Raw genomic sequence first — 22545 nt, forward strand, 5'->3', positions numbered from 1 at the left:
AAGGAACAGTGTGCAAATCCAAGGCTCTCGTGCTAAACTTTCAAAAGGGAAACTTTGATAAAATGAGAAAAATTGTTAGAAAAAAACTGAAAGGAGCAGCTACAAAAGTAAAAAATGTCCAAGAGGCGTGGTCATTGTTAAAAAATACCATTCTAGAAGCACAGTCCAGATGTATTCCACACATTAAGAAAGGTGGAAAGAAGGAAAAAGCAATTACCAGCATGGTTAAAAGGGGAGGTGAAAGAAACTATTTTAGCCAAAAGATCTTCATTCAAAAATTGGAAGAAGGATCCAACAGAAGAAAAAATAGGATAAAGCATAAACATTGGCAAGTTAAATGTAAGACATTGATAAGACAGGCTAAGAGATCACTCCCGGACCCCCGCTGGACCCCCAGGCCAGCTTGGGGGGGCCTCCTGACCCCCACAAGACTTGCCAAAAGTCCAGCGGGGGTCCGGGAGCGACCTCCTGCACTCGAATCGTATTGCCGTATTGCAAAAATTTTCCAGTCTCACAAGGTCTTCCTGCAATTTATCAGAATCTGCTTGTGATTTAACTACTCTGAACAATTTTGTATCATGTGCAAATTTGATAACCTCACTTGTCGTATTTCTTTCCAAATCATTTATAAATACATTGAAAAGTAAGGGTCCCAATACAGATCCCTGAGGCACTCCACTGCCCACATCCTTCCACTGAGAAAATTGTCCATTTAATCCTACTCTCTGTTTCCTGTCTTTTAGCCAGTTTGTAATCCACGAAAGGACATAGTCACCTATCCCATGACTTTTTATTTTTCCTAGAAGCCTCTCATGAGGAACTTTGTCAAATGCCTTCTGAAAATCCAAGTGCACTACATCTACAGGTTCACCTTTATCCACATGTTTCTTAACTCCTTCAAAAAAGTGAAACAGATTTGTGAGGCAAGACTTGCCTTGGGTAAAGCCATGCTGACTTTGTTCCATTAAACCATGTCTTTCTATATGTTCTGTGATTTTGATGTTTAGAATACTTTCCACTATTTTTCCTGGCACTGAAGTCAGGCTAACCGATCTGTAGTTTCCCGGATCGCCCCTGGAGCCCTTTTTAAATATGGGGGTTACATTAGCTATCCTCCAGTCTTCAGGTACAAAGGATGATTTTATTGACAGGTTACAAATTTTTACCAATAGGTCTAAAATTTCATGTTTTAGTTCCTTCAGAGCTCAGGGGTGTATACCATCCGGTCCAGGTGATTTACTACTCTTAAGTTTGTCAATCAGGTCTACCACATCTACTAGGGTCACCGTGATTTGGTTCAGTCTATCTGAATCATTACCCATGAAAACCTTCTCCAGTACGGGTACCTCCCCAACATCCTCTTCAGTAAACACAGAAGAAAAGAAATCATTTAATCTTTCCGCGATGGCCTTATCTTCTCTAAGTGCCCCTTTAACCCCTCGATCATCTAACGGTCCAACTGACTCCCTCACAGGCTTTCTGCTTCAGATATATTTTAAAAAGATTTTACTGTGAGTTTTTGCCTCTATGGCCAACTTCTTTTCAAATTCTCTCTTAGCATGTCTTATCAATGTCTTACTTGCCAATGTTTATGCATTATCCTATTTTCTTCTGTTGGATCCTTCTTCCAATGTTTGAATGAAGATCTTTTGGCTAAAATAGCTTCTTTCACCTCCCCTTTTAACTATGCTGGTAATCGTTTTGCCTTCTTTCCACCTTTCTTAATGTGTGGAATACATCTGGAGTGTGCTTCTAGGATGGTATTTTTTTTTAAAAATGACCACACCTCTTGCACACTTTTTACTTTTGTAGCTGCTCCTTTCAGTTTTTTTCTAACTATTTTTCTCATTTTCTCAAAGTTTCCTTTTTGAAAGTTTAGCACGAGAGCCATGGATTTGCTTACTGTCCCCCTTCCAGTCATTAAATCAAATTTGATCATATTATGATCACTATTGCCAAGCGGCCCCACCACCGTTACCTCTCTCACCAAATCCTGTTCTCCACTGAGAATTAGATCTAAAATTGCTCCCTCTCTCGTCGGTTCCTGAACCAATTGCTCCATAAAGCTATCGTTTATTCCATCCAGGAACTTTTATCTCTCTAGCGTGTCCCAATGATACATTTACCCAGTCAATATTGGGGTAATTGAAGTCTCCCATTATTACCACACTACCAATTTGGTTAGCTTCCCTAATTTCTCTTAGCATTTCTCTGTCAGTTTCACCATCTTGACCAGGTGGACGGTAGTATACTCCTATCACTATAGTCTTCCCCAACACACAAGGGATTTGTACCCATAAAGATTCAATTGTGTATTTAGTCTCATGCAGGATGTTTATCCTGTTGGACTCTATGCCATCCCGGACATAAAGCACCACACCGCCTCCCGGGTGCTCCTCTCTGTCATTGCGATATAGTTTGTACCCCGTATAGCACTGTCCCATTGGTTGTCCTCCTTCCACCATGTCTCTGAGATGCCAATTAAGTCTATGTCATCATTCACTGCTATACATTCTAATTCTTCCATCTTACTTCTTAGACTTCTGGCATTAGCATACAAACATTTTAAAGTTTGTTTTTTGTTTGTATTTTCATTCTGCTTTTTAATTGATAGGGATAAGTTAGAATTTTTTAGCACAGGTGAGTTTTTAGTTACAGGCACTTGGACTATTTTTCTTATTATTGGAACCTCACTGTCGGGATGCCCTAATTCTAATGCATCATTAGTATCCTTTGAAGATACCTCTCTCCGAACCATGCGCTGCTGAGCGACTGTCAGCTTTCCCCTTTGTTCTAGTTTAAAAGCTGCTTTATCTCCTTTTTAAAGGTTAGCGCCAGCAGTCTGGTGGAGCCCATCCCTTCGGAAGAAACTCTCCCTTCCCCAAAAGGTTCCCCAGTTCCTAACAAAACTGAATACCTCTTCCTTGCACCATCGTTTCATCCACACATTGAGACTCCGGAGCTCTGCCTGCCTCTGGTGACCTGCACGTGGAACAGGGTGCATTTCAAAGAATGCTATCCTGGAGGTTCTGGATTTAAGTTTTCTACCTAAGAGTCGAAATTTGGCTTCCAGAACCTCCCTCCCACATTTTCCTATGTCGTTGGTGCCCACATGTACCACGAGAGCCGGCTCCTCCCCAGCACTGTTTAAAATCCTATCTAGGTGACGCGTGAGGTCCGCCACCTTCGCACCAGGTAGGCATGTTACTATGCTATCCTCACGCCCACCAGCCACCCAGCTGTCTACATTCCTAATACTCTGCCATTTGGAATGCCATGCCCCTAGACCTCAGACTAGAACCTTGCCTCGTAACATTCTGAAAAAAACTCAAGACCTGGCTATTCCTTCAAACCTTCCCATAACCTTCAGAAATCTATAAGATGCCACCTAGTCATCCCAGCTACTTCAGCAGCTTGACATTCACTGCCAGTTAGTTTTTTATTTACCTCCTCTATCCTTTGTTTTCCGGCTACCTCATCCCCCCAAGTTCATCTCTCCTTGTTTTAATGTAACTTTGCTTCTTGTTAAATGGTTTGTTTATAGTTATCACCCATTGTTCCATGTAAACCGATGTGATATGATACTTGTCATGAATGTCAGTATAGAAAAGAGTTAAATGAATGAATAAATAAATAAATAAATACTCGAATCACCAACTATGACGGCCGACCTAACCCTTCCCTCCTGGGAGGTAGGCCTTGGGGAGATATCCTCGGTACGAAAGGACAGTGATTCACCTGGAGAGCAGGTCCTTGCTACAGGATCCTTTCCTGCTACACCAGTACAGCGAACCAAGAGTTCCGTTCCCATCTGGTTTATCATGATATTAGATATCATATACAGTCTTGTAATAATTTAATTTGCTTATGTTACAGCAACAGATGTTTAGCATTAGCTGACCGCACTAAGAGAATCTTTCACAGATGTATAGTAGTTAACTGACCGCACTACCCAGAAATAAGTATGTGTTCATTCCATCTCTACTAGCCATCTTTAAAGACTTTGTAATAGTCGTTAAAGGACACTCTATATCTTTTTGCACATATTAGTCCACTACAGTCCATGCACACAGACGCCGAGTCACCCTGAAGAAGGAGTTACTGCTCCGAAACATTGCAGTGTCGGATTGACTACGGAACGCAAAGAAAAGTTTATGTGGACTCCTTTCAGATAAGTGCATCCGATAACTTAGTTTTGAAGAATCAAAGAACTTTGTATTTTGAAGTAGCCTCATGATTATAAAGCCCTAGCACTTTCCCAAGACTTATTACACAAAAAAGCCATAAGCTATTTGCAGCGCTATATGAAGGACCTCTTTCATAGCAAGTTTTATTTATGCACAGATCTTTCAGCTGCACCATGACCTCTTTCACCTTATCCCCAAAAAGGTTCTCGCCTGTACAGGGGAGGTCCACAAGCCTGTCCTGAACCTCTGGTTGGAGTCCTGAGGCTCGGAGCAAAGCCAGCCGTCTGGCACTGATGCCCCCGGCGGCTAGGTGGGCTGCGGTCTCGAACATATCATAGGTAGACTTCACCTCGTGTCTACCCGCCTCAAGGCCCAGCATGGCAATAGCTGCAAGAGAATCCTGCTGTTGCTGGGGGAGGTCCTCCGCAAAGTCTTCGACCTGTTTCCACAGATTGTGGTTGTATTGGGTCATGTATAGCTGGTAGGCTGCAATGCGGGCCACCAGCATAGCTCCCTGGAACATTTTCCTTCCTAAACCATGGAGCTCCCTGTGCTCGTGCCCCGGAAGGGCAGATGCGTGTGTCTGGGAGCATCTGGTCTTTTTAAGTGCAGACTCCACAACCGCCAATTGGTGAGGGAGGTGCCACCATTCAAAGCCCACAACATGTTGCACCAAATAGGTTGCATCGGCCTTCCTGTTTACTGGGGACACCGACACCGGGTGTTCCCACATATGGAGGAGGAGCTCCTTAAAGATGTCATGGACAGGCAGTGCTTCGATTTCCTTGGGAGCATCAATGAACTGGAAGACCTCCAGCTTCTTGTGACAGGTAGCCTCCTCCGACAGGACTTGGAAGGGGTTGGCCTCTGCCATGGCCCTTACAAAACTGGCAAATAATAGGTCCTCAGACATAGACCGCCGTTCCTCCGGAGGGGAAGGCTCGGAGAGGGGCTCGTCAGAGAACTCAGAGGATGAGTTCAAGGAATCATCACCCCATGGGTCAAAAGGACCCCCCTCCTTGCTGGGGCCTGGATGCTGAGGTCAGGGGCCAGGAGGGGCAGTGGGCCTGGGCCCCAAGGGCACCGGAGGCTGAGGGGGCACCAGCGGCATTGCTGGATCCCACGGCATCGAAGGGGGCATTGGCCGCGGTATGCTGGGATGAACCGGCGGTGGCCCAGGGAACTGCAGACGAGGGAGCCCAGACCCCGAGGCCTCATCCTCCTCGGAGGACCTGGGAATTGGGATCGCTCCGGTGGAGGGCACTGGTGGCCGAGGAGGCATCAAAGGCCTCTAGGCCACCGGCTGCATCGGTAGGGCACCAAGGAGGACATCCAGACGCTCCAGAGGAGTGCAAGCATCGATGGCAGAGGCTTGGGCTCCGGTATGGAGGCTGGTGGCACCAGTAGCTTGATGCTCTGAAGCACTTTGAGCACTGCCGACTACAGCCTGCGGTACAGCTCCTCCTGAAAGTCCTGAGTGGTTAGGACTGATGGAGGGGGATGAGGCATCATCGGAACATTCTTGGAAAGATCACGAGGAGGCACGGCGCCCTGCACCGCTGCTGGTTGGGAATGCCTTGGGCTACCGGGGGCTCCAGGGGATGGGGCCTCCGGTGGCTGGTGCCACTTCAATGGTGGCTCGGGAGCTGCCGATGCTACTCCAGATCCAGAACTGGGACGAGATGGTGATCGGTGTCGATGCTTGCTAGATTTCCAGCACTCGGCCCTGTCTTTCCCCGGCACCGAGGATGATGAAGACCCTGAGGTTAGGGGGAAGGGAGAGACCACCGAGGATCAATCTCCCTCTCCTTGATCTTTAAGGGTACTGGAGAGCTGGACCGCCAGCTGAGACTGAGACGGTTCCCCACGGTCCTTTGGCATCGAAGTCGAGGGTTTTGGAGAGCCGAAGAGCTTCTCTGTTTTGTCTAGGCTCGCTCGACGCCCTTTGGGGGTCATTTGGTCGTATAAACGACACCCCCAGATATCATGTGAGGCCCCCAGGCAGAGGATACACACACCTTCAAGCAGATCCATGATGGAAATGGCCCGCGGGCACTAGGGGTACTGTCGAAAACCGGACACCATCGAAAAAAGAGGCCGGCGCACAGTCTATGACCGATGGGCACCATGGTGCAGGAGTCGGGAATCAACCACAAAGAATGATGGCAAAAAGCAAGGGTACCTACCGGAGGAATCAAACGTGAAGGAGGACCCGACTCAGAAAAACCCCAAAAAAGTTCGAACACAATTTCAAGGATTTGTAGCTCCACCACCGCGAGGCTACTGCACTGCGAAAAAGAAGAGACTGAAGGGGGAACTCGCGTGGGTGCATGGATAGCAGCAAGCTGGGCATGCTCAGTCTGCCGGTCAAAGTTTCTTGACAAAAGTTTTTCGTGCCGGGCTCCATCGGATGATGTCACCCACACGTGAGGACTACCGTCCTGCTTGTCCTTGGAGAAATGAATTTTTTGGGGGGGCCAAGATTAACATGGGTGGGCAGTTGACATATAAGTCTAGGCCCTACTATTTGTACTCTTATCAATAAATAATGCCTTAGAATACATCTTACAATGGATTTAAAAGTAGTTTCATCATGAGTGATGCTTTAAAATATTTTAATTCTATTATTTCAAGCACTTACCAACATTAAAAATACCTTATTAGTCTATATTACCTTATTTTATATTTACTGCAGTTTATAAATACACATCAAGTAAAAAGAAGTTTAACAGAAACATCAGATCCAATTACATAATAAAACAAATATCAAAGTATTCCTTTATGAATCCTCTTTTAAAAAATGCAGAGAATATCATAACTACAATAAAATAGCTTGATGGACCCTTGGTCTGACCCAGTATGGCATTTTCTTATGTTCTTATGTTCTTATGGTAGATGTGAATCGGTTATTTACTCTTTCGGATAGTAGAAAGACTAGGGGGCACTCCATGAAGTTAGCATGGGGCACATTTAAAACTAATCGGAGAAAGTTCTTTTTTACTCAACGCACAATTAAACTCTGGAATTTGTTGCCAGAGAATGTGGTTAGTGCAGTTAGTATAGCTGTGTTTAAAAAAGGATTGGATAAGTTCTTGGAGGAGAAGTCCATTACCTGCTATTAAGTTCACTTAGAGAATAGCCACTGCCATTAGCAATGGTTACATGGAATAGACTTAGTTTTTGGGTACTTGCCAGGTTCTTATGGCCTGGATTGGCCACTGTTGGAAACAGGATGCTGGGCTTGATGGACCCTTGGTCTGACCCAGTATGGCATTTTCTTATGTTCTTATAGCAATAATCATAATATTCATCATAAGAACAGAACAGAATTAGAACATGCAAAAAATATATATTCAAATGCTGGTGCCACCTCAGTGACAGCAAAACAAACTCCCTCCAATGCTAAATACTTTGTGAAGTAAAACAAATCCCTAAAAAAAAAAAAAAACCACCTAGAACCTTCCCATGCCATACCGTAACAGCAGTAACTCTCAGGACTTGAACAGCAGCAAAGACAAGAATTAAAGCAAACCCTAGAACACTAATACATTACGTAATGGGTATACAGAACAAGCCGAACTGTTATAAATCCCTACAGAGAAACTACATGCTAGCCAAAATACTGCACTTCTGTCACTCATGTGCAACACAGACAGATCCTTACCTAATACAGAATAAGGGACTACAAATTAGAAACAAAACTGAAATGGAAAGCCTGAGAAACCAGCCTCAGCCTCTGTAAACAATGGAATACTGAACAAACAGCAAAATACAAATATATAAGAAATGCACATGCCCAAAAATGACATATTCCAATTGCTCAAAATTTATTTTTTTTTTTACTTTTGCTGTCTGATCTTATTTTTCTAATCAGTTGGTCCTGGTCTCTTTGTTCCCCTTGTCTGTCTTTTCCTAATTTTTTTTTCATGATCTCTTATTCTTTCTGTTTCTTCTCTCTCCTCTTGTCTTCTTGCCTTCCTCCTTCATACACACAAACAGATTCTGTCTTACATGCACTCTCTCAAAAACATGCTTTCTCTTACAGAGGCTCCCACTCTTGCATGCTTTCTCTCACATACACATAGGCTCCCACTCGGGCTCCCACTCTCATATGTTCTCTCTCACATGCAAGCTCCCACTTTCATATGCTCTCACACATGCAGGCTCTCACTCACAGGTTCCCACTCCTACACACACACACACACACACACAGGCTGGCGCTCTCACATGCCGGCTCCCATTCCCCCCCACAGACACACACAAGCTATCACTCTTTCGTTCTCTCTCACACACATGTTCACATTCCCACACAAACACACAGGCTCTCACATGTAGGCTCATACACACACACAGGCTTTCACTTTCACAAGCAGGCTGCCACTCCCACACATACATAGGCTTCCACTCTCATACGCTGTCTCATACGCAGGTTCCCACTTCCATCCATACACTCCCTCACACATATACACACAGCTTCTCCATTCCCACATGTTCTCTCACATACACACACTTCCTGGCAGCTCCCATTCACACCCCCACCCCACATTTTTTCCCTACAGAAAATAAAAGGAGCTAACTATGCTACAAAAAGAAAAGCCCAAAATGTTATTATTGCTCTAAACAAGAATAGACATATTTGAGATGAGGGTCTCCATACCAAACAAGTGAATGATTAACCCCTGGTGAATGAAGTTGAGGGGCAGAGTAGAGAGTGTTAATGGAATCTCTAAAGTGCTTCCATCTTCTCTGTGCCCATAATTTCTTTTTTTTGCCTATGCCAAATACATTTTCAGCTCCAAATAAATCTTTTTCAAATAGTTTATATTTGTCAAACCTGCTTGTTTGGCCCTTTTTGCCAAGTGGAGGACCAAAACAACAAGGATAAATCGAACCCATTCAACTTATAACCAACTAGACAGCAAAATTCACAGTATTCAAGCAATATTCAGTCTGTTTAATGTACAGATGAGGTATACCATTTAGCAAATTAAGATCTAGATTTATCATTTTGCTATAAATATAGCAAAAATAGCACCCGCGAAAAAAAGGGGTGTGGTTAGGATAATTTTTTAGATATTGTGACACATGCTATTTTAGCACATCGCATAGGTATTTTACCACAACGTGTGTTAAATTCATCGCACTTGTGATATCTTCACATCGCACCCTGTGAAGTGCCCAGACAGGCTTTTGCCAATATTTGGGAAGAGAGAGAGAGAGATGGAGAGAAAGACTCTTTATAAGGCTCTCATATAAGTAAACTATTTATACCACTATAGGAAGGGCAACTAGTAACTCGGGTTGAGCTTTTGTGGTGGCCTAGGTTTTGGGGGGCAGGTTTTCATGCACAGTCAAAGGTATGAACAGCACAGTGGACATCAGTGAAGATTTGATGTGATTTGGAGTGAGGAAAGGTACACAAAGGTGAGATTTGTGCATTGTACTCTTGACTTAGCTTGATAGCAGCTAGATAGAGAGTGCATCAAACCAGGTCGAGAGTACATTGTACAAATCTCACCTTTGTGTACCTTTATTCACTCCAAATCACATCAAATCTTCACTGATGTCCTCTGTGCTGTTCATACCGCTGACTGTGCATGTAAAACTGCTGCCCAAAACCTAGGCCACCACCAAAACCTCACCCGAGTTATTAGTTGCCCCTCTTATAGTGGTATAAAAAGTTATCTAAAATGTATGCCTCCCCAGAGGCGCTCTCTCTCTCTTTCTCCCTCCCTCTCCCCCTCACCTGCCCGAAACAGGATTTTCAATTTTTATCGCAAATCCTGTTTTGAGCATAACACACAACATAACGCCAGGAAAAAAAGGGTAGTTATTTCAGATGTTAAATCCTGAGATAACATGCGTTACATTATCACACACAACCCTAAGCACCCCTCATTTTAATTTATTCTGCCCTAACTCTGCCAAAACTCCTTCCATTTGGGAAAAATTTTAAAATTTGCATAGGCATCTCGCGATGCGCTATTTATTGAGAACGTTATGGTATTATCACAGGTGTTAGAGCCCTAACACCTGCGATAAGTCCCTAATGTGATTTGAAAAATGACCCTGTAAATTTGAGAGAGGAATTTTCAAAGCTATTTATGCAGGAGAAAACAATTTATTCACATCAATTGCTTGTTTGAAAATTGCTCTCTATCAATACGGCTTAAAGTACATACATTGTGGAACAATGGCATAGATTTTAAAAGAAGCGCATTCACATGTACGCATTTATTTTATAACATGCGTGCACCAGCAGGTGGCGTGCGCAAGGGGGGGAGAGTAATGCAAATTCCGCGCAATGGCACATCCCGGCCTTCCCCAGTTCCCTCCCAGTCCGCTCCAATTAAGGAGCAGACTGGGAGGGAACTTCCCTACCCCCTACCCTAACCTCCATTCCCCTTCCCCTCTCCTACCCACCCCCTAAATCCTTCCTTTTTGGGGTTTTTTTTCTTGTTTTCTAACTTACTTCAGGGCCCGACCTGAAGTAAGTTGCGCGCACCAGCAGCCAGACGGCGCATGAGGCTCCGGGACAGCAATGAATGGCGCTGTCCTGGCCTTCCCCTATCCACCCCTCCCATTCAAAGAGGCCCGGCAGTTCTGTACGTAATACGCATAACCTCAGTGGCCGGGCCCCTTTGAAAATGTGCACGGCGTGCGCAATGTCTGGCCACACGTGTAACCCCCGTTTTTTTACAAGCGCAGCTTTTTGATAATCTACACTAATGTGTGTACATTTAACCACTTTTAGAGGAAATGTTCCCAGGAGCATGTTTAGATGGGGTAAGAAAATAATACTTGTAGATTGCGTTTTCAACTTTACGCATCTAATTTTCCATGGGAAAAGTACCAGTTCAAAAAGCAGGTGCAAATGTCCAAGCACCTGCAGCAAGTCACAAAGGGAAAGTATATATGTAGTTTTGCTTTGAAAACTAATCCACATATTAGAAGTACCCGCACACTTTGTCCCCAAGCAATTTGAAAACTCTGCCCCTGAGTGTCAAGCAGTAGTCAATGAAAAACTGATAACAAATACTTTTAAAAGACTCTATTTCCTTATATTATCTCATCACATAGACGTTTATAGTTTTGAGATAAAGAAACAGGTATGAAAAATATTGATGTTTACACTCATTCAGCTCATTTTACCTAGAATTCCTGGTAGCTCCTGCACAGTGTGACAGATGAGGAGATCCAGGCATTTTGACAGGTATTCGTTGCCACTTTGCTGCTCTTTTCCGGGCATGGCTTTTCTGCTGTCTCTTTCAATGTACATCACCAGTCTGCATACAAGCAAGTACAGACAATTACCTCTTAACAAAAAAGGATACCCATGTCTAAGTTACGAGTGGGCAAAACAATGCAAGTAAGATGATTTTTTTCATGTTGTTTAAGCTTTCCTTGAGAAGACATATTGTCCATTTCTGTGCAAACTAAATATTAATTGATAAATAACATAGATCACTGCATGAGAGAATAAAAAGAGATACATTAAAAAAACACAAAAAAAACATTCAGTGGGTAACTTATCTGGCTACAGTACCTTATCCAGGGTATTTAGAGGACTAATCATCTCACTGAATATCAACAAATACAGTTATCCAGGGATAGATAGCTTTCAGATCCTTTCCTAAGACATAATCAGAATCACTCCGATAAGATATATTCTAGTCACACACAGGCTACTCCAATTTTCCAGGCAGTTATAAAACTGCTTCCCAACTGTACCCCTGCAGATTCTAAATCTTTAACCGAAGGTTGTGGGCATCTCTGCATCTGGGTCTGGGCGAGCCTTCTCTCCTGGCATCCCACCTGACTCTATCCTTCTCTCCCTGCCTGAAATACAGTGCTCTCTTTTAAAAGACATGCTGATTCCCTACAGTATCTCTCTGTAATAAGCCTCAGCTATGCCTCCCAATTATTAAACACCTTTCCGTGGCTTCTACGTTCATCCTATTTGATTCTCTGCCAAGGAGCATCAAACCACATTTACCAACAGCCCTCCGCTTCCTGATTCTTCTGGCTTTGCAATCTCCTAGCCAACTCTTGTTCACTTTTTCTTTTTGCTTTAAGGCCATGTTCCCTACTAGAATTCCTTCTGTTTTCCAGACAATCTATGGGGTGAACTTTAAGAGTTGATTGTGATAAAAGGCCCATATAAGCAAGTATATGGGCCGAGCATGTGCAACTCTTATTTTAAAATCAGAATATTACTCACGTACATGCACTTGTGTAAGCAACAGAAACAGAATATGCAAAAAAAAAAAAAAAGGTGAATTTGGAGCAGGTCAAGGGCATTCCGGGTGGGGCTAACATTTACACGCATAAATCCAAATTTTAAACCCAGTGAACACAGTGTGTATTGGGCTGTTACCTGTGCATATTTACTTCTGCTCTTTTTCAGGTATACGTCAGAATAAAACTTGCTATAGCCAAAACCTGACTGGGTATGGGGTCTGGGTAAACTGGGAGGAGTGCAGGCTGAAGAACCAATGGGATCTTGATGACTTAGAGATAGACTGGGCAAACTGGTGGACTAAGTGGTCAAACTGGTTATTTCCTTCATGCATGCATGTTTTAAATTGTGTTCTCTTGTGCGTATAAAAGCTGACAAATCCTAAGGAAAGATATGCAAATAACATTTCCTCACATAACTGATTAAAATTAGGAGCACACATACGCACTCTAGACATATTGGGGAAATTACTTACCTGATAATTTCATTTTCCTTAGTGTAGACAGATGGACTCAGGACCAGTGGGATGTACCAAAGCTACTCCCCAACAGGGTGGGAGACTGCCCGCAGTCCAGTCCACACTGCTCGTACAAAGGCTGCATCCTCCCGGGCCAGCAAATCCAGATGATAAAACCTGGAAAAAGTGTGTAAGCAGGACCACGTCGCAGCTCAGCAGATATCGATGGGAGACAACAAACTAATCTCTGCCCATGACACTGCCTGAGCCCTAGTGGAATCAGCCCTAACTTGAGTAGGCAACGGCTTTTCAGCTTCCACATACGCAGCCGTGACAACCTCCTTAATCCAGTGAGCTATGTAGCCTGCGAAGCCGAAGCGCCCTTTCTTCCGCCATGGAGAACAAACAGGCAATCTGTCTTTCAAAATGATTCAGAAATTTCCAGATACTGCATGACAAGTCTCTTGATATCCAAGGAGAACAAGAGGGGATATACTTCTCATCCCTGATCTTATCCAGGGACAGCAAGGAGATGGACTGATTCAAATGAATGTCCGAGACTACCTTGGGCAAGGATGGAACAGTACGCAGTGGAAACGCCCCCGGAATCACCCGAAGGAACGGCTCCCAGCAAGGCAAGGCCTGCAGCTCATAAATTTGACATGCTGAACATATAGTCACCAGAAACACACTCTTCAAGGGCAACAACTGCAAGGAAAGGTTACACTGCAGTTGGAATGTAGAGTCTGCCAAAACATCTAGCACCAAATTAAGACTCAACAAGGGAACTGGTAACCTCAAGGGAGGCCTAAGATGCTTCACTCCCTTCAGGGTGAGACGACAATGAAGCACCATTCACCTGGCTCCTGAAACAGTTAAGAGCCGCACCTTTAAGGAATCAAGGTCCTATCCTTCAATCAATCCATCCTGCAAAAAGTCCAGAATGAGTGAGATAATAAATGAACGAAGAAGACCACCACACTCCACCCATCAGGCTTCAAAAACTCTCCAACCTGCACATAAACCAAGGAACTAGAGAACTTGTGAGCGTGGAATAAGGTGGCAATCACCGCAGTGGAATAACCATGCTTCAACAGGTGAACCCTCTCAATGGCCAAACCATAAGACACAACTGAGTCAGATCCTCATGAAGAACCAGTCCCTGCTGTAACAGATCCATGTGTGACAGAAGGTGAAAGGGGGGGGAGTCTCCACTAGGAGTCTTTGCAAATCCGCATACCACAGATGCCTGGGCCAGTCGGGCGCCACCAGGAGTACTAGTTCCCTGTGGCCTTCGATCTTGCGAATTATCCTGCCCAGCAAAAGCCACAGAGGAAAGGCATAAAGCAATCTGTCTTCTGGTCAGACCTGTATGAGAGTGACTATTTCCAGGAACCACAGATCTCTCCTGTGACTGTAAAAGCGAGTAACCTTCACATTTCGAGAAGTCGCCAGCAGGTCTAGGAATGGAAGGCCCTAGCAATCCACAATCAGCTAAAACGCTTCGGCTGGCTACACCCACTCTCCTGGATCCAGACTCTCCCTGCTTAGAAAGTCTGCTCACATATTGTCTTTTCCTGCAATATGAGAGGTCGAGATCATCTGCAGATGACCTTCTGCCCATACCATAAACTGGTCTATTTACTGCGACACTGGCTTGGGTCGTTTCCTCCCTGCCAATTTATGTAGGTCATTGTCATTGCGTTGTCTGACATCGCACAAACCGCTTGATCCCACAGCCTGTGGCTGAACTGCAAGCATGCCAGCCATACCGCCGAGGCTTCCAGCCGATTGATGTTACAGCGGGACCCTTTGGCACTCCTATGCCCTTGGGCCGTCAACTCCAGACAATGAGCCTCCAAACCATGGAGACTCACATCTCTCATGAGAACCAACCAGGTTGGAGAGGACAAAAAACTACCTTCCTCAGATGATCCTCCTGCAACCATCATTGGGGGCCGGAGCAGACATCCATCGACATGGAGCCGAACCGCATAGTCCTGAGACTGCGGGTTCTAACTAGACAGCAGAAAGCGCTGAAGAGGACGCATATTCGCCCTCACTCATGGCACCTCTTCCAGGGATGCTGCCATCAAGTTGAGTACCTGTAGGTATGACCACAATATCGGGCGCATGGCATTCACCAACTGATGCATTTGAGACATCAATTTCTGAATCAGACCTTCCAGTAGGAAAACTATGTCCTGCCGGGTGTCAAACCAAACCCGCAAATACTCCAAAGACTGGGATAACTTGAAGATTGCTCTTGGTCAGGTTCACCACCCAGCCAAGCTCCTGCAATAAGGAGATCACCTTGTGTGTTACCAGGTGGCTCTCTTCCTGAAACTTGGCTCGAATCAGCCAAATTTGGGTGCACCAGGATCCCTTCTCTTTACAAGGCTGCCACTATGACCACCAAAACCTTGGAAAATGTTCTGGGTGCGGTGGCTAGACCAAAGGACAGTGCCCGAAATTGATAATGGCGCCCCCAACACCACAAATCCTAGAAAGAGTTGACGCTCCAATCGGATGGTAATATGAAGGTAAGCCTCTGACAAATCCAGGGAGGTCAAAAATTCCCCCGACTGCACTGCCATTATCACAGAGCAAAATGTTTCCATCTGAAAAACAGTCACTTTCAAATAACAGTTGACTCTCTTGAGATCCAGGATGGGACAAAAGGAGCCCTCCTTCTTGGGCACAACAAAATAAATGGAATATTGCCCCATACTTTCTTGAGACGTGGGCACCGAAACCACAAACAACTACAGACCGGTTGTCATAATGCCTCTGTATCGCTCCATGGTGAGACCGCACCTTGAATACTGTGTACAATTCTGGTCGCCGCATCTCAAAAAAGATATAATTGCGATGGAGAAGGTACAGAGAAGGGCTACCAAAATGATAAGGATAATGGAACAGCTCCCCTATGAGGAAAGACTAAAGAGGTTAGGACTTTTCAGCTTGGAGAAGAGATGACTGAGGGCGGATATGATAGAGATGTTTAAAATCATGAGAGGTCTAGAACGGGTAGATGTGAATCGGTTATTTACTCTTTCGGATAGTAGAAAGACTAGGGGGCACGCCAGGAAGTTAGCATGGGGCACATTTAAAACTAATCGGAGAAAGTTCTTTTTTACTCAACGCACAATTAAACTCTGGAATTTGTTGCCAGAGGATGTGGTTAGTGCAGTTAGTATAGCTGTGTTTAAAAAAGGATTGGATAAGTTCTTGGAGGAGAAGTCCATTACCTGCTATTAAGTTCACTTAGAGAATAGCTACTGCCATTAGCAATGGTAACATGGAATAGACTTAGTTTTTGGGTACTTGCCAGGTTCTTATGGCCTGGATTGGTCACTGTTGGAAACAGGATGCTGGGCTTGATGGACCCTTGGTCTGACCCATTATGGCATTTTCTTATGTTCTTATGTTCTTAAATCCAGTTGAAGAGACAATATAGCCCAGGAACGGTAGAGGAAAATTGGTTCTTACCTGCTAATTTTCGTTCCTGTAATATCACAGATCAGTCCAGACAAGGGAGTTTTATTCATCTCTATCAGCAGATGGAGGTAGAGAACAAAACTTTGGGCACTGCCACATATACGAGAGTGCCACCCGCAGTCCCTCAGTATTAATCGATACCCAAGCCAAGATAAGAAAAATAAAGAGTGAACGAGGTTCCCAACATGGATACCCCTGACCAACTAGATAACCATGGAGAAAACACTAAACCTAGAAATTGAAGCCAAAAAATGGCAAATCTGCTTTGCAAACAAATATAGCAGTAGACCAAGCAGTCTTTTGGCAGAGATCCTCAGGGCGGGCCTCTGTGTTATGGTTATGAGGTGTTGGAGTGGATTCTTGGGTACTGCGGTGATGGCCACTCCCACAGGGAGGAGCCTCGTGAGGAACCGCAGTACTAGGCTAAACTCTATACACGCAGGCACAGAGAAGTTGTATTTATTGTACAGCTCGATGGTACCGCCCGGGGAGTGGGCAGCAGTGAAGGTAACCCAGTGAAGTAGTCCAGGGGCCCTCAGCAGAGGAGACCAGTCTCACACTCAAATCAATGAAGAAAATGAAAAAACTCAGCGCACCCTTGGAAAATATAACTGGTAATTTCTTGCAGTGTAATTAGCCACTTTAAGCTGCCAATCACTGGAGAAGTATAGGATATTTTTTTCCAGTCAAAAGAATGTGCATACTATTGAAAAACCAAAACAAGCACATTGCTTCCTCCCCCCACCTAACCCTGGTTTTGGGGATGAATGTAAGCAATACTGGTAAAATTATTCACGTTTTTATTCAACAAAGCACACAATTGTACCTGCATTGAGGTGGGCAATGCTACATTTGCCAGCTTACAGGACACCCCCGTGAGCCAGTGCACTCACCCAGGTTCCCCGACTGGCCATGCGGCAGGATGCCACTACTCTTCTGTCCCGTGGCAGGATGCTGCCACTCTCCTTGCCTCCCATGTCCCTAGGAGCGCACACACTGGACTCAGCCAAATTTAAAGAGCTTATAGCAGGAAAATGCCCACGGCACCAATGGATGACATCACCTGCCTAGCCCTATAAAGGGCCACCCCAGACACTTACTCTCCCTGTCCTAGGAACGGGTCGCCTGCATCCTAATAGTGGTGAGTTGCTGCATCCTGTGTAACGCATCCAGCCTTCTTGATCCTGCATTCCAGTTCCAGCCTGCCATCTCTCCAAGCCCCGGCTATCTCGTCTCTCCAAGCTCAGTCTGTCTCATTTCTCCAAGTCCAGCCTGTCTCATTCTCCCTGCCCTAGTATCTTTGCCCCCCCCCCCCCCCCCCCCCAGTATATTCCAAGCCTACCCTTGGACTATCGGATTTGACCATAGCCTGAACTCTGACCTGCTTTGCCAGCTGCCTGACATTGACCATAGCCTGAACTCTGACGATTCTTGCCTGTCGCCTGCATTTGACCTCAGCCTGGACCTCGACTACTCTTGACTGTCGCCTGCCTAGAATGTAAGTCTTAACCAGGACTTACATCATTATGAACTGTCACAAGACCCATGCCTAAGTCTGTCGGCCCCCGGAACCCGAGGGCTCAACCTAAGGGGAAAGGGGCTGAAATAAGTGAAGCTCCAGACCAGTCTCCAACATGCCAAGTCTCACCGGCTGTCACAGAGAATCTGTAGGGCTTTCCCTATAGGTGAGCCAACCTCTCCACAGCAACAAGGGTCCATGAACTTTACAGGCAACATACGAAGATCCCATTTCTGCAGGTAAAAGTGTGTTTTATCCATGGAAATATATTTGATTGCCCTCTAAATAATTAAATCTGTAAAAAAGTTTCTCAGAAAATCAGTGATTCTTCTATACTCCTAGATGTCTGACAGCAGTCTTAAGAAAGAAAACTGGTATCTCTAATTTAATTGCATTTCCTTTGTACAGGATACCTTGTTTGGCAGCAAAGCAGCAACATTTCTTTGTTGTTAATTAAAATCTGTAGAAGAATCAGAAAAGCTTTGGCTCGAATGACAGGTGAAGGACTTTCCAATAAGCGAATGATCTTTGTAAGAAAATCCTGCAAAACAAGTTTAGAAACAGAAAATACTCACATATTTATGTAGGAATTAAGTTAGAATAAACAAAATAGCTCTCTTAAGAACCACTTAGTTATATTTTACAACAGAAAAGATGATGATCAAGACATGCATCCACAAGTTTCAATTTCAAAACTTTCAAAATAACAAGTTCATTACATGAACCCAGATCCAAACTGGTGGAACCATGTAATGGATTATTCATGTAAGGAAAGCTGCTTCTCTTGTAACAATAATTAGAAAATGGTCACCTTAAAAAAATGTGTTTAAAAAGTAAGTATGACCTTAGTAATGATTTAAACAAACAGAAACTGAGATCCAATAATTATTCATGTCAAAGAAGGTATAATAATGCTCCCAACTTCATGAGGCAGCAGAGGGGTAGATTCATACTGCAGCATAATTCTTTACATTTATTTATTTATTTATTTTTAATTTTTATATACCGACATTCTTACATCCGATGTAAATCATACCGGTTTACATTAAACAGAATAGCAGGAAATAAATTTCCATAGTCTAATACAAAGGACATTTCTAATTAAAATTATTAACAAGCGAAAAGAAAAGGTAAAGAATTGGAATAAAGTTTAAATAAAAGAAATATATAAAAGATTTATTTTTTTTTTACAAGCACAAGGGTTGCACGAAGGGGTGCACAAAGGGGAGGGCCCCTTTGTCACGCACCTTCGGCGCGCGACGCACGGCGCCTGATGGTGAGGCGCTCTTCAACCGTCGCCGGAGCTCCCAGTGACATCAGGGGGGGGCGTGGTCATAGATCTCAGTCATTCAATTAACCTCACCTCCTGCTGTTGGTTGTTGGTTCCGTATCTTTTTTTTTTTTTTACTGCCATTCAGTATACATTGTGCAATATATGCCATAGTTTCCTAAAATTATATAGAGTTGGATTGATCTTTTGAACTTTGAAAGAATATGCCTCTAGGCATAAGGAAATCTAGCATGATATGCGCTAAGGCCCATAATTCCACAATCTACATACTGTGGGGTAGATTTTTAAAAACTATGCCCGTGCGTACTTTTGTCCACGCACCAGGCGCAAACAAAAGTACGCCGTATTGTAATAGATATGCGCGTATCCTTTAAAATCCGGGTCGGCGCACGCAAGGCTGCCCAAAATCGGCAGCCTACGCGCGCCGAGCCGCACAGCCTACCTCCGTTCCCTCCCTTCCCCTACCTAACCCACCCCCCTAGCCCTATATAAACCCCCCCCCTGCCTTTGTTAGAAAAGTTACGCCTGCCTGAGGCAGGAGTAACTCGCGCGCACCAGCCAGCCGGCCGGCGCGCAATTCCCCGGCCTGGGAGCGATTTCGGAGGCCTCGGCCACGCCCTCGAAATGCCCCCGGGCCGGAACCACGCCCTCGGCCCCACCCCCGGATGACGCCCCACCGCGACACGCCCCCGACATGTGCGTCCCGGGGCTTGCGCACGCCAAGCCTATTCAACATAGGCTCGGCGCGCGCAGGGGGAGCTTGGGGCAGGTTTTCGGAGGGTACGCACGTACCCCTTTGCCTGCATTTCAGTGGAGGCATTCCCAAGGTGGGGTTAGGTCAGGGGAGAAAAAAGTATCCACACACAACATAGGTTCAAATCTCTTCAGGTACTTTTCCCTTGGGAAATAATCAAAGTAAGCATAATGTTTACTTTTACTTTAAGAACTGGTGCAAAGACTTTGCAACTATGCAGGTAGTATTTAAATTGCCCCATAGAAGGCAACTTTCAAAGTGGTTTGAAAACTGCCCACCCTCAAAGTGGGCAAAATGACGCACATTGTTTCACAACATATATCATTTTATTTGAATTACCAGGAAGCATTCTCAAGGGCATATTTAGATCAGGGGAGAGAAAGAGCACACATAGATGACATTTTAAATCTATGAATGTTTTTTCCAAGAGAAAAAGTAACCACAGTAAACACAGCCACACAACTGCCCACATAGGGCTTTGCATCAATAATGAAAGTAAAACTATGCACATGGTTCTGCTTTGATTACTGGTGCAAAGCCCTATGTGGGCAGTTTGGTTGTCCCCATAGGAAATGGTATATTAGCAAAAAATCACACCACACATTAAGCAGATCTCTTGACAACAGGATCTGAAGTCTACTGCTAAAAAATTTTTGACATCCACTGGATTTCTTAAGTGGAAGAATTTCAACTGCAGACTGGATGGACCAATTTGGAATTTATCTGCCATCATCTACTATGTAGTATGTTACCATTTCAAAGGTGTGAACAGAACTGAATATGAAAAGAAGACATAATAAATAATCATATCTTGCTTTCATACTTAAGCTAAATTCTCATCCACTACTGAAGAAACACTTCCTTATTATTACCGCTTATCATTTTTAAAGCACTACTAGACATTCATATGGGTAGATTTTCAAAGGGTTACGCACGTAACCCCCGAAAACCTACCTCAAACCCCCCCTGCACACGCTGAGCCTACCTTGCATAGGCTGCCGGCGTGCGCAAAGCCCCGGGACGCGCGTAAGTCCTGGGGCTTTCCTGGGGGGGCGTGTCGGGGGGGCGTCATGGCCGACGCATCGGGGGCATGTTGGGGGCATATCGCGGCCGGCGCGTCATTGGGGGCATTCCGGGGTGTGGCCGCACCCTCCAGACCAGCCCCCGGACTGGACCTTGGCGCACCGGCGGCTGGGCCGGCGCGGGCAGGCGTAACTTGTGCAACAAAGGTAGGGGGGGTTTAGATAGGGCCGGGGGGGGTGGGTTAGGTAGGGGAAGGGAGAGGAAGGTGTGGGGGGTGGAAGGAAAGTTCCCTCCGAGGTCCCTCCGATTTCGGAGCGGCCTTGGAGGGAACGGAGGCAGGCTGCGTGCCGACCCCGGATTTTAACAGATATGCGCGTAGCCATATCCGCCGTAATTTTATTTGCGCCTGATGCACGAACAAAAGTACGCGTGCGCGTAGTTTTATAAAATCTGCCCCATAGTGTCTTATCCTCAAAGTCTTTCCCTGTCTATCTTTTTTAACTTCATACCCTTTACACACACACAAACACACACACACACTGATTGTCACATATTTAGTCACATATAAAGGAAGTAAATTAAATAATAAATGAATTTCTCTGAGCTTTTAGGTATTTTTATTCATCTCATAAAATGTATCACAATATCAGGAACTCAGCCATAAAATTCATCTCATAAAATGTATCACAATATCAGAATATCAGCCAAATCAAGGATGGGAAAATACTGTGAAGTGTAATAAGTACGTAACTGAGATGTATGGTAGCAAACTGCAGGCTGAGCTTGGGTACAGATGGGATTGGACAATTCAGAGAGAGGGAAAAAGAGAAAGAGAGAGAAGGAGAGCTGCAAAGTATAGGGCGATTGAGGGGTGGAGCTCAATTTCCATATAGAGAGAGAAGCTGAAAAGTAGAGGAACGGAGGGGCAGAACTCAATTTGTATACCAGCCGTGCAGGCGCAGGGTAAATTTCCTGTTTATTATAGTTAGATATCCAGTTCTTACTGGAATCTGTCTGGGAACAAACATTTTAATTTACTGCATATCCAAGAAACAGTCATGCAGCTCTTAATTTCTTACTAACTGCACAAAACAGAAGCAACATTTACGATAGTGTCAAAGTCAAAATCAAGAGAACAACATTTTTATTTTATTAGCAGATATTGAAATATGACATCTTTCTTTTTCGGCTCTTTTGGCATCATATAAAGTTTAAAGAGAACTAACGGCGTCAGATCGTAAGCTAAGTTTTAACTTTTGATCACATTGGAAATTTGGTATTTGGATAAAAAGCATATACAAAAAAATATTTTAAAAAGATATCATCATCATCTTTGACCGATGATTAAATATAAGGCAGAATATTAAGGTCAGAGAACCGTACGAGGATGCCTATTATGATGGTCAAATATAATTGATAGAATCGTCTGTTTAAATTAATTGTGAGGTTTCTGGTTTATTGATTGTCATCTTTGATAAATACCACAACCTTATAAGTCCATTTAAAAGCAGGCATACGTGGTAATTATTAGATCTTTCTTTTTCTAACATTTGAAGAACCACACTTCATATATA

The 22545-nt window shown here is 44.3% G+C and overlaps 1 protein-coding gene across 1 annotated transcript in view; it reads right to left on the reverse strand.

Moving 5' to 3' along the window:
- ULK4 (unc-51 like kinase 4) overlaps positions 1-22545 on the reverse strand; it is a 1180200-nt gene that overhangs the window by 669689 nt on the left and 487966 nt on the right. Inside the window, exons 22-23 of the mRNA XM_029589702.1 lie at positions 18317-18444; positions 11340-11473 (exon numbers count right to left, since the gene is read on the reverse strand). Of these exons, the coding sequence (XP_029445562.1) occupies positions 11340-11473; positions 18317-18444 (262 nt within the window). The remainder of the gene's footprint in view (positions 1-11339; positions 11474-18316; positions 18445-22545) is intronic.

Source organism: Rhinatrema bivittatum, chromosome 2 (genome assembly GCF_901001135.1).
Source record: "Rhinatrema bivittatum chromosome 2, aRhiBiv1.1, whole genome shotgun sequence".
NCBI lineage: Eukaryota > Metazoa > Chordata > Amphibia > Gymnophiona > Rhinatrematidae > Rhinatrema > Rhinatrema bivittatum.